This window comes from Callorhinchus milii, unplaced genomic scaffold (assembly GCF_018977255.1).
Source record: "Callorhinchus milii isolate IMCB2004 unplaced genomic scaffold, IMCB_Cmil_1.0 Scaffold1, whole genome shotgun sequence".
Classification (NCBI taxonomy): domain Eukaryota; kingdom Metazoa; phylum Chordata; class Chondrichthyes; order Chimaeriformes; family Callorhinchidae; genus Callorhinchus; species Callorhinchus milii.
Genome location: NW_024704742.1, coordinates 64,614,679 through 64,627,584, shown reverse-complemented (window position 1 = coordinate 64,627,584; position 12,906 = coordinate 64,614,679). Strand labels below are relative to the sequence as shown.

Sequence of the window (12,906 nt, the reverse complement as noted above, 5' to 3'; positions counted from 1 at the left end):
TAAGTCAAGATTTTGCACATCTGATTTAATGATATAGCAGCATTTAAGTAATTAAAGGAACTAGCAAACTTGTTAAACTACAAATTCTACTGGGTAATGTTCCTTTTACTTTGCCATAGCAATCCCAGCACTACAACCTATAGTCCATGATCTGTTTGTTCTACGAGGAACAAATAAAGCTGATGCAGGCAAGGAGCTGGACACACAGAAGGAAGTGGTGGTTTCTATGTTGTTGAGACTCATCCAGTACCACCAGGTATATGATGCAATCTGTGTTACATTCTTCTTTCCAGTGCTAGACTGTGAAGTTCGAGGGCTTAACTCTGGAATGTGTCATCGTAATGTCAGAATGTTAAACAGCATCTTATCATTAAAGATCCCATAGCACTATTCAGAAAGAGACGTGAGTTCCTCCCGGTGACCTGGCTAACAATCCTCAGATAAAATTGGTCATTCACTTTATGGCTTTTTGTGAGATGTTGCTAATGTACAAATTGGCTGTCACATTTGTCTGCAACGACACACTAAAATCCTGTGAAGCGCTTTGAGGAATTTTGAGTTGTGAGGTCCTGTAGTGTATTGGTTAGAAGACTCTCCATGAAAGCGAGAGGATCCTGGTTCAGTTCTCGGGCAGGGAAAAACCTTAGGCAAGTTTCCTTACTCCACACGCATCTGATTACCTAGCAGTAAGTATATATATATATACTTACAAAATATATAGTCAATTTACTTTACAGTATATTCTGTGCTTTGAGAAATCTCAACATCATGATAAGGCACTATATCGCCTTATCGCACTATATACAGTTCGCCCACAAATATACAGTCAATTCACTTTACAGTGTGTTCTGTGAAGCGCTTTGGGATGTCCTCCCGAGGTGAAAAGCGCTATATCAAATGCAAGGATTATTATTATTATTATATTATTATATCAAAAGCAAGGATTATTATAATAATGAGTGGAATTTTACAGTACCCAAGAGTTTGTACCCCGATCTGTCCTAATTAAAATTGCTCTCCCAATTGACCAATCTGTTTTTAATTCAATGAGACTATTATTGGGGTTAAAAAATAATCTGCATTTTACATGGTGATTTTCAAATCAGGAGGAAGTCTCAAAGCGCTTCACAGGATTGTACTATGAAGTGTAGTGACTCTATTTTGTAGGTGAGCGTTTTTAGATATTAAAAAAAAACTTCAGTTTATTTTTTTAATTGTATTCACTCATTCCAGTTTCCAGCAATAATTATCTATGCTGCTTGTAGTGAGCCAGAATAATTTGGGGAAGATCATTTTATTCAAGATAAAAAAGTTAGAAATCCAAGATAAGCTGAATAATAACTTACCTGTTAAATAAATGTCACATCAATGCACAACCTAATCTGCTCATGGAAGTAGGTTTAGTTGTTCATTGTGAGAATGTGCAACCTAGTCTGCTAATGCAAGTAGTTTAGGTTGTGTTTTGCAGGGTTAGTAGCTTTCTTTTTGCATGTGTAGCATGCCAGAAATGACTGCGGTGAGCTGGTGACCCTGAAGTCAACCATTTTTAGTGTAGGAAGCCAACCATCATTGATGTGTCGTTCAATTATTTTTTATAGCAATGCAGAACTTAAGCGGACAAAAGGTGCTTCAAAGCACTTCTTTATTTTGCGCACACAGCTGAGGATCCCACAAACAAAACATAAGATGAACAATACAGTCCTTTCTATCTTCACTTCAACAAATAGCACAAGCCGACTATCCTGTTTGTTCTTGGACAGAATAAATAGGTCCTTTGTTCTGAATTGGACTCAGCCTTTCCATTGTGAACTGTAATGAGCACCAGCCCTTACTTCGTCAAGAGAATGGACGACCCCAATCAAAAGATCCTCGCTTATTCTAACCGATGATCAAGCTATTGTCAGAATCTAAATACTAAAGTACTTCTCTCAGACAAGCAATTTTATTCAGCTGATATGAAGACAACACAGATTAGGCTTTTAAACAATTACAGAAGTAACACTTGATAAATGAATTTGATCAAAAGGAAAGTAGAACATTATAAATATTTTAGAAAGGCAACAGTCAGCTACAGTCCATTCTCAACCTAACGTAAATGTTTTATATCACCGCATACTCTAGAGTCTCAAATCTTGGTTTTTGCTAAGATGTACCTAATACATTCTGGAATTAGTAGCAGGTTGCCATCCCTTCAGGGAGTGAATGCATATTCTGCTCCAGATGCAGGAACATTTCCTTGCATAGGTGGAATGCATATGTGAAACTCTTATCTGGTTGGATACTCTTAAGCATGGTGATTCATGTGTCAGACACCTAACTGACCAGAGTAAAACAAGTTTATGTCCATGATGTTCTTGTAAGGTTGAGGTATTATTGTAATGATTCAGCCAGAGCTGTGGGATGCATATTGTCTACGCTGTGATGTAGGTGACACAGGGTGGAAAAGTTTTATTCTTTAGTATGACAACCAATTTGTCACAAATGTTGATGAAAAGTTTTGTATTGTGTAATAATTATAATTGCTATTCCTTCTTTTCAGGTGTTAGAGATGTTGATACTGGTGCTCCAACAGTGCCACAAAGAGAATGAGGATAAGTGGAAACGCCTTTCACGTCAGATAGCTGATATGATACTACCATTGCTTGCTAAACAACAGGTAGATCTATTAATGAACAAATCACTTTTTTAATTGAATTGTAAATGGGTATGTATTTCAGGTTCCAGATTCTTGTGAATCTGTTTTGTAGCTATTAGAAAACTCAGTGAGTGACAGTGATGAAATGCATGAGCCCATCCATCGGATAAGACATTAAAGTGTTATCTTTATTAAAGTCTTATCTGTTCAGGTGGATAGTAAAGATCCTCTGGAACTATTCAAAAAGAGAAGGGAGATTCTCCTAATGTTCTAACCCTGGTCATTCACTCCATGCTGTTTGTAGGACATGCAAATTGCCTGATTTGTTCACCTAAAAAATACAGTCACTACACTTTACAGTAAATCCTTTTGAGTGCTTTGAGACATCCTCCCAACATGAAAAACACCATCAAATGCAAGGATTATTAATTTGTTTTCATCAAAATGTTCTCCTCTTCTGACAATATTTGGACTTTATTTTGCCTGCTGTCAAGTACTTCTACAAGCATGTAGCATCCTAGGGCACCTAGCCCAAATGGTTATTGTTGGTGTGTAAGTCTTAACACTGAATGTTCACAAGCTACTTTTCCATGGGGGACATCAAAGTGATCTTCCAGCTTGGGTCTGTAGTTAGTGATCAGCTGGAAACCCTAGCTTTCCCTTTCCTAACTTGGGGGTGCTAAGTGCAATTGTAGCACCCCAACATTTCCAACAGTTAAAATTGGCTAACTCAGTACAGACTCAAAATAGCAATAAATAATATATAAATAAGTGCTGCTTCGGACAGTTCCTCTACTCACTAAACCATCAGAGAAAAGCTTTCATATGAGTTTGTGTAGAAAAACAAAGTTAATTTTACATCTTGTGGAAGCAAAGGATAAATTGATACACACCATTGTTTTCCTACGGTTTTGGTAGATGTACCTTGATTCACATGAAGCTTTGGGAGTATTAAATACTCTATTCGAGACGGTGGCGCCATCTTCCCTGCGACCAGTTGACATGTTGCTGAAGAGCATGTTTGTTATGCCTGCGACTCTGGTAAGTCTACTTCCCAAAGTAGCCAATTTGAAAATTGTTTCTTTATTGTTCAGGGTTAATTTTCATGAAGTAGAAATTGTTTATCAGACTACAGTTAGATTGTCCTGTTTTGGTCACCCAACTTTAGGAAGAATATTGGGACCCTAGAAAGGGTACAGAGGAGATTTACTGGGGTGACACCAGGGATCAGTAGGTTATCTGGGCTTATTTTCATTGTAAAAGAGAAGGTTTAGGGGATACCTGATAGAGAAAGTATGAAGATTTTGATAAAGTAGGGAGATAGATGGGGAAAAATTTTTCCATTGGCAGTGAATCAGTGACTCGATGGCATCAAATTAAGTCAGTTAGCAAGGGAGCAAAGGGGGAAGTTAAGATTGTTTTATATACAGAGATGTTTGGATGTGTAATGTCCTGCCCCTGCAGTGGTCAAGGCACAATCCTTATTAGATTTCAAAAGTGAACCAGATAGATATCTAAAATTGAATAATTATGAGCAGGTACAGTAATTGGAATTGAATGGATTGCTTTTCCAAAGTACTAGCACAAACACGAAAAGCTGAATGGTCATCTTCTGTGATAAATTTCTGATTCAATGGTTTCTAGATATGTTTAAAAGCATTTTAACACAATAGGGATTATGCAGTATTCGTTCCAAACTGGCAGGTCACTCATCAACAGTGCCCTGATTACAGACCGGCCTCACTCAGGAACCAGACCACTGACCTGCCACAAAGGATCAACTCCATTCTAACTTAACCTCAAAGAGTTGCTTTCACATCCACAGAGCACTGAACCATTTTCAAAGTATTTAAAAAAAATTCAGACAAGTGATTGGATCAGTTTGTAGTCATTCCATTCCTCAATTGTAAATTTCAGGAAGTTGAATCCAATAAAGTTTACAAAATGCGTGAAATGCCCCTCCCCCCACACAAAATCTTCATTCTCAGTGATGGTTGAAATGCCCTGAAATGCCCATTGATTGAAAATTGGACTGGACTGGCCACGTTAACAGTCTGAAACTTACAACAGCTTCCAGCAATAACTATGGGAATCAATGTAAAAAAATAAATTCTATACTTGGAAACCTCTTTTCTTACAGATCTCAGTGGGAACAGTTCAGCTTTGGATTTCAGGCATTCTTGCCATCCTGCGAGTGCTGATCTCTCAGTCCACTGAGGATATTGTCCTGTCCCGAGTCCAAGAGCTTTCCTTGTCCCCGTATTTTATTTCCTCTCAGAATATCAATAGGTTGAGAGAAAGAGGAAACCAGGTGTCACCAGCAGAGGAGCAGAATGAAGAAACGTTGAGTAAACATTCACCAGAAGAAATCTTTGCGAGGTGAATTTCATTTAATGATTTGAAGCTTGGTATTAGTATCAGTTATACTGAATTCAATCTGCTGGGGGAATGGGGAACCAGTGGAGGGGAGCACGGATTAAAGTGATGGGTATGCAGAGCCTGGTGCAGGTGAGGGCATAGGCTGCAGAATTGTGGACGGTCTTGCAGTTTCTGTAGGGAGGAAGTAGAGAGTTCGGAGATCAGAGTATTGGAGTAATTGAGGCTGGAGGGGATAACCGCATGAGTGAAGATCTTAGAAACTTGAGGAGAGAGGTGGCGGTAGAGGCAGGCGGTGAGGGAAAGCAGAGTGAGTGAGCCTAGATGTGGATTTGATGGAGAGTTGGGGATTTAACAAGACAGGAAGATTCCATGTCAGCTTCATGTGGAGTGAGCATGCATGGAGGCTGAGACAATCAGCACTTGAGATGAGAAGGCACTGTAGAGGAGCCAAGCAGGAAATGCTCAGTCTTGTCAAGAGTGAGCTAAAGAAGTTAGAATAACAAATAATTCTAAATTGAGGCTATTGTTATCCAGTGAGATTGAATTTAAACTTTGGTGCAAGATCTAACCATTTCCAGCACATTTGATCAGATTGCCTGAGATATTGTATAAGATTGCAGGCTTGTCCATCATCAACAGTCTTTCTTGCTCTTTAATACTAACTGTTCTTCCTGTGGTAGACATATCAAGTTTAGAAGTACAGGAATTGTAGGAGAAACCTGCAAAAGTTGTGCATTTCCAAATGTGAGAAACTTGTCTGCCTCAATCTGGGATATACTAATTTAATAGACTAATTGCTCTAAGTGTCCTGTGCTCTAACAGGTTTCTGTTACAACTGGTGGGGATTCTCTTAGAAGATATTGTGAACAAACAGCTAAAGGTTGACATGAGTGAACAGCAGCATTCATTTTACTGTCAGCAGCTTGGCACTTTGCTGATGGGTCTGATACATATCTTCAAGTCAGGTAAGATGGTCAATTAGTGAATTGCACAGAAATTACCTGTATTATACTGCAATTTTGCTGAGGAGGAAGTAGAATAATAAATCCTTGCGATTGATATAGCGCCTTTCACATCACAAGGACATCTCAAAGCATTTCGTAAGATTTACTGTTAAGTAAAGACTGTATTTTGTAGGAGAACATGGCAGTCAATTGGCCCACAATAATGTCCCCAACACAGCCATGAAGTGAGTGAATTTTATCTGGGGTTTGTTAGCTGGAACACCAGAACAAATTTCTCTTTTTGAATAGTTCCATGGTAACTTTCATGTGCACCTGAACAGGCAGCGCTTAAGTGTAGCTATTAAAGCTATTTGCCAGTCTTCAGCTCAATCCCACTCAGTGGATTAATCTGGGCTCAGCATTTGAATCTGCAGTGGTGGAATTAGTGGAGCTGCACATATAAAAATATTTTCTCTGTTTTAGTGTCTGTGTGTCTGCACATATGTTTTATAATTTTGTATTGGGCAGGGCACGTTTGCAGGGCTATGGAGAGAGAGCAGGGGAGTGGGATTTGATTGGATAGCTCTTTTCAAAGAGCTGGCACAGACACATGATGGGCTGAATGGCCTCCTTCTGTGCTGTATAATTTATGATATTGGTGGCAAAGAGATGATGAGTGAATAGGGGAAATCCGATTGGAATTTATTCACTGGTCTACTGGCAGTTTGTTCTAGCAGACATCCGGCTTGCACCAAATCAGCTCAGCACGAGATTGGCAGCTAATGCTGTTATAGTGGTTCCAATTTTGTAATTCAGTGGACCTGAAAAGTATTTCTGAGCCGAATTGTGCCATTGTAATTACCTTCTTTTACTTGAACAAAATTCTGCTGACCTTGGTTGTTTTGTTGTCAGCAATATGTGCCAAATAAATGTGTGTGATGTTAGAAGCCCACACTTGTAGTCCAAGAAATGTTTGTGGAGCCCTGTAGCTTAGTACTCTCATCCAAGCAAAACGACTGGATTTGATTTCCGGGCAGGGCGAAACCTTAGGCAAGTTTTCTTTCTCCACACACCTCTGTTTACCGAGCAGTAAATAGAAATCTGGTTATTAGGCGATTGGCGGATTGCTTTCCAGGTGTAATAATCCCTTCAAAAATAATAATAATTTGGTCACTCAATCCACTGCTGTTTGTGGGACATTGCTGTGCGCAATTCTCTGCCACGCTTCGCCCACAAAAATATAGTGTCAATTTATGTTAAAGTATATCCTTCCTGTGAAGAGCTTTGAAATGTTTCAATGATGTGGTAAAGCGCTATATCAAATGCAAGGATTATTATTAAGAAAATAATAAAATAAGCAGATTAATCAATGTAAAAGTATTTAGTATGTATATCGTGTTCGATGTAAAAAAAAAACTGGTTGGAAAATAAGATTGTTGTATAAACCACTCTTCAGTTGCATGGTGGTTAATTCTTATCCTGATGGATGTTTGAAACACAGGGACGTTTAGAAGAATTACTGCAGCTGCCACCAAGTTAATCAAAGGGGATGGTTCTGATGGTAACTTCTCGACATTGGACAGCTTGAATATCCTGGTTCAGTCCATTATTCCTACTCATCCTTCTCTGGTGCTGCTTTGGTGCCAAATCCTGTTGCTTATGAACTACACAAACTACAAGTGGTGGTCAGAAGTGCACCAAACCCCCAAGTAAGTGAAGCAAGTGAAACAATATAAAAAGTATGATAAAAGAGCAAAGAAATGGGATTAATTGTGCCTGACTTTTTTTCTCTTTGCTGTTTTCCTTTTGTTTTCTCTCTCCCCCCCCCTCTCTCTCTCTCATTTCTATCTCAGACATTTTCTCTGTCTATTTCTTTGACTCTTTTCTCATATGACTCTAACTACCTCTTTCATTCTCTGTCCTTTGATTCTTTCATCCTCTCTAACTCTGCCGGTCATCAAACCTGCACAGTATCTACCAGATTGCTAAACAAGCACCTTTGTGTTGCTGACTCAGTCATGGTGCATAGCTAAATTGTGAACCTGTAACCTTGTGGGTTACGCAGAACTATTTTTTTTGTCCCGAATATAATCCCAAATTCACTTCCATGTTGACATCCAATAAGTGGACATGATATTTCAGTAGTGGGCAAGCAAATATACAACATTCAACTGTATTTTCTACATGTCAGACCTGAAACGATTAGAAAGGTGTTGCAACTTTGGTCAAGAGGTGTGAAGGTGATATTTGGTGTAAATCATGTTCTCTTCTCATCATTTAGGAGACACAGCTTGTCCAGCACAAAGTTGCTAGGTCCTCAGATATCTGAGGAAAATGAAGAAACAAAATCTGCATCTAAATTGGGCATGTGCAATCGAGAAATAGTTAGAAGAGGAGCCCTTATTCTTTTCTGTGATTATGTGGTAAGCAGATTTACATTCAGAATTACCTTAGTGTTTTGTAAAACTGGGCCTGTTTAATACATATGCAACTTCACGTGATTTTACTATTAATTTCTAATGACCTGGATTAGTTGCTTTGGTTCAGTTTTACTTATGCTTCAAGACCATATAAAGCTGATGTGGGAATACTCATTTCTTTAACTGCGTTCTAGTGTCAAAATCTTCATGATTCAGAACACCTGACCTGGCTGATAGTCAACCATGTTCAAGACCTCATCAATCTTTCCCACGAACCTCCAGTGCAAGATTTTATTAGCGCTATTCATCGAAACTCTGCTGCCAGTGGTCTTTTCATTCAAGCCATTCAGTCTCGATGTGACAATCTTACAACCGTAAGTACTAGCTTCAAAGGAGATTGCAGAAAACATTTCTGAGCTGACTATTAAATCATTTAATAAACTCCCCAGCCCCTAACTTCTCAGAAGCCTCATTGTAGACTTGAATGACATTTTCTAGACCCACATAAATCAGTGTTTTCATGTGTACATGTTGAACTCATTTCTGATGCACTTTTCCATTGGTTTGTTATTATTACTGGCCTGTACAGTATAGCATGATAATAAGATTGCATTAAGAGGAAGCCATTAGCCAGTTGTGCTGTTTTAAAGTTAGGTGTAGGTAAACTCCTGTTACATACCTTTCCATTCATTAGCATGAATGATAGATGCTCTTTTCTCTATTGTAAGTACAATGCACTGCACTTAATTACAAATCAGATAATTGCATAATTTGCTTCATTGCATGGAAGTTAGCCAGTTGACTTCATTCGCACCTATATAATTAGTTCAGATAATTGCATTGGTTGAGGAGTATGCATCTGCAGCTCGTGTACTGTCCCACGCCAGGCTTCGCGACCACATCACTCCCACCCTCACTCCCACCCTCACTCGCCTCAACTGGCTCCCCATCTCCCAGAGGATCGAATTCAAGATCCTCATCCTCACCTACAAGGCCATTCACGGCCTTGCTCCCTCCTACCTCTCCAACCTACTATCCCCCTACCTACCTGCCCGTACCCTCCGTTCCTCTGGCTCCGGTCTGCTCCACGTCCCCCGCCCTAACCTCCCTAACATCGGTGGTCGGGCCTTCAGCCTCTCAGCCCCGAGGCTCTGGAACTCTATCCCCCAGTGCCTTCGCCGCTTCCTCCCTTTCCTCCTTCAAGGCCGGTCTCAAGACCTTTCTCTTCAACCGTGCCTTCAGCTCCCCTCTCAACTCTCTACCCCCTCCTCGCCCCCTCCCTTCCCTCCGCTCATCCTGACCATTTCCCCCCTGCTGTGGTCCCGACCCAACTGTCCAGCGCCTTGAGACGTCCTCCCGACGTGAAAGGCGCTCTATAAATGCAATCTTGTTGTTGTTGTTGAGTTGACCGTGTGAACACAAACAATTTGATTTACAGTTAAAGCGACTTCCAAACCCGAGGAATGAACCCAACAAGGCAGATCTACAGGGTTGACTTTCTTTGCAAACATTGTAATCTCAGACAAATAGCATAGTTGGTGGGAGGAGATGGGGGCGAAATTGCCCGGTATGACTCAGGATTGGGCCAGGTAACTGTCAAATAAAAGTGCCAGGCAAAGAAAACGTGTCAAGAGGCAACAAAGCAAAAGAGTTGGTCAGATAAGGTGACACTGATCCACACAACAACCAATGTTTTCATTTTTGTGGTAGTGTGGGGGAAACGCTACTTCGGTTAATTGCATATAATTGCGTGGCGTCTTTCCAGACCTGACTCCATGCAATTATACAGAGTGCACTGTATATGGTTATAAGGTTATTTACTGGTTAATGGATTTCAGCCTGTTTGATTCCTACCGAAGTATTCTAATGCAGAGTCTAGGACATGAATGTGTGACTCTATATTTGAATATACAGTACAATTTACACGGGGGTGGGAGAGACATCTCAAAGTACTTACATATTTGTAGCTTAATATTTTTTCTGATTTGGATTGTTGATTTTACTAGTTTGATTAGCTAGAGCCTTGTTTTCTTATAGCCAACCATGCTGAAGAAGACTCTGCAGTGTTTAGAAGGAATCCATCTCAGCCAGTCAGGAGCTGTCCTAATGCTCTATGTGGATAAACTAATCAGAACACCTTTCCGAGTATTGGCACGAATGGTGGATACTCTTGCTTGCCGGCGAGTCGAGATGCTTTTGGCAGAGAACTTGCAGGTAAAATCTAGTTAAATTTAGACTGATTTGAGTTACTTGCTCAGTCATTTGCTACGTCTGCATTAATTTCTTTCCTTTCTTTGTGTACCTATAATTGAAATTGCTTCTGTTGGATGAAACAAAGATCTAAATACTGCATTATGCAAATACTATCAATTTTCATGGTGTTGACTACTGTGTTCGTTGGCTTTTCTGCCTCCAGCTTATACGATTTCATTATAGCATTTTACATTCTTACCATAAGGAATCACTTCACAATATTTTTTCAAGCAAATTTAATTCTCAATTTAATTTGGATTGGGACACTGGGCAATTGCATGTTGTTACAAATTTGGAAGTTGCACCATCTTCTTATTAAATGGCTGAATGATTCAGCTTTATCCCATTGCTTCAAGGCTTTTGATGCCTTTCTGAAGCAGTGCAAAGTGCTTCATAATACAAAATATTAATACACTTAATATTGTGTTAATATTTTGTATGCGTGAAACCACAGTTTCGTTAGACAGCTATTCAATGAAAGTTTTCTGGTGAACAAATAAAGTTACAGAACAAACTCTATTTCTCTTTTATAGAACAGTGTTGTTCAAGTGCCACGTGAAGAGCTGGAAAGGATACAGCGATATCTGCAGAACACATGTCTGGCTCAGAGGTAGCAACATTTTGTATTAAAACTGAAGAATGCATTGCTCCCTTGATCGTTCAGTGGATTAATTGATCGATTAGTGGGCTAATGAGTCATATAGACCAGGGATATCCTGAACCTATCTTTGCTTTGCACTGTTAGCTGATCTCAAACAGGGACAACCTCAGCATTCCTGGAGGAGGAAATAAATTGTCCACCGTTCTCACACCAGTTTGCAATCCAGTGAATTCTTTGCTTGTTTTCTGTTGGATCAAGCAATTCTGCTTCCACCTTCAAGGTAGCAAATTATGCGGTACTGTGGGTTTGCCATACTCAGAAACTATTGGTCAAAGAAATCAATTGCATGCAACTATTACTTCATTTTCAAAGAAAAAATGTGCCTTGCCTGCAAATTCTGACACAGTAAAGATCTGTTGTATTGGCAGCTATGGACAGGAGGATGGTAGCAGGTCTCTTAATGCATTTCGTGCTAAGCTTTGCTGCTCACCAGGAAGCTCTCAGGGAGTTTGCGGTACCTGCTCTCCACCTTGTGAGGGCTCAAACCTGTACTTGTCAGGTGTCAAATGGCCCACTAGTGTCCATCCTCCTGGCATGGGGGGGATGGATATATTCTGGATGGGGATAAGAGGTAGATGGGGTCTCATTGGAACTCATCTGGCTCCAAGGTGACATTTTTGCAAAGGAATGTTGGAATCAATTCCATCTTCTTGATAGTTGAGTTCCTGAGTAATGTGGATCCGCAGTATTCTGGGTCACACTTGACAAGAGATCAGCCAGCTTGGCTCATCAGCGGGTCTTGGAGTGGCAGACCACTCACTGGGAGCTTCCTACTTCGCTCCTGCTAACACTGCAAGCCAAAACCCTCACGGGTGGGATGGTGCTAGCTCGACAAGCAGCGGAAAGATTTCCAGGCAGTTCTCTCAGTGGCAAACAATGTAGTTTTAGCTGGTTAGACTCCAGCTGTACACCAGTGCATACTTTGGGATCCCTAAGCCTTGGCTCTTGCCAACCTGCACCGAGTAATTTCTGGAATTAGGTAAAAAGGAATTCATTGCATTGCCGACACTGGGAAATGTCTTGACATTTCTACTTGTAGAGATTTTGCTACAATTGTCAAAACAGCCACGAAGGGCTGGCTGAGGGCCACCTTTTTCATCATGAGAGTTTGCTGAGTGGACCCCACGCCACGCGCTGACTATGTGGTAGTTAAGTTTGTTCTGATAATGTATCCGATATTTTACTTATTGGGATGTATAGAATGCAACTTTATACGTTATACGTGAGCGATGAGATTAAATGGGGCAAAACACAAAATACTGCAGATGCTGGAATCTGAAACAAAAACGGAGCGAGCTGGGAACACTCAGCAGGTCAGGCAGCATCAATGGAGAAAGGAAAGTGAGTCAACATTTCGGGTCCACGACCCTTCGTCAGAACTGATTAAATGGGGGTTCCCTTATTCACATTTTGCATGGGAAGCGGCCAGGATTTTCACAACATGGTGATATAGCCATATGATGTTTAAGAATACGAATTCTTGGGCACAAAATGCATGAAAACGTGACTGAACAAAGCGGATTGTAGATGAGTGCACTCTCTCATGCTGGAGGAATATTCTTCCCAATTGCTATTTGTTTCCAAAAGTTCACTGCATCCATGCTGTATTATTTT

The 12,906-nt window shown here is 40.3% G+C and overlaps 1 protein-coding gene across 1 annotated transcript in view; it reads left to right on the top strand.

Annotated features, from left to right (window-relative positions):
- htt (huntingtin) overlaps positions 1-12,906 on the top strand; it is a 111,046-nt gene that overhangs the window by 70,411 nt on the left and 27,729 nt on the right. Inside the window, exons 36-45 of the mRNA XM_042342911.1 lie at positions 120-256; positions 2,540-2,656; positions 3,554-3,676; positions 4,776-5,014; positions 5,837-5,979; positions 7,460-7,667; positions 8,240-8,381; positions 8,573-8,752; positions 10,416-10,592; positions 11,165-11,241. Of these exons, the coding sequence (XP_042198845.1) occupies positions 120-256; positions 2,540-2,656; positions 3,554-3,676; positions 4,776-5,014; positions 5,837-5,979; positions 7,460-7,667; positions 8,240-8,381; positions 8,573-8,752; positions 10,416-10,592; positions 11,165-11,241 (1,543 nt within the window). The remainder of the gene's footprint in view (positions 1-119; positions 257-2,539; positions 2,657-3,553; positions 3,677-4,775; positions 5,015-5,836; positions 5,980-7,459; positions 7,668-8,239; positions 8,382-8,572; positions 8,753-10,415; positions 10,593-11,164; positions 11,242-12,906) is intronic.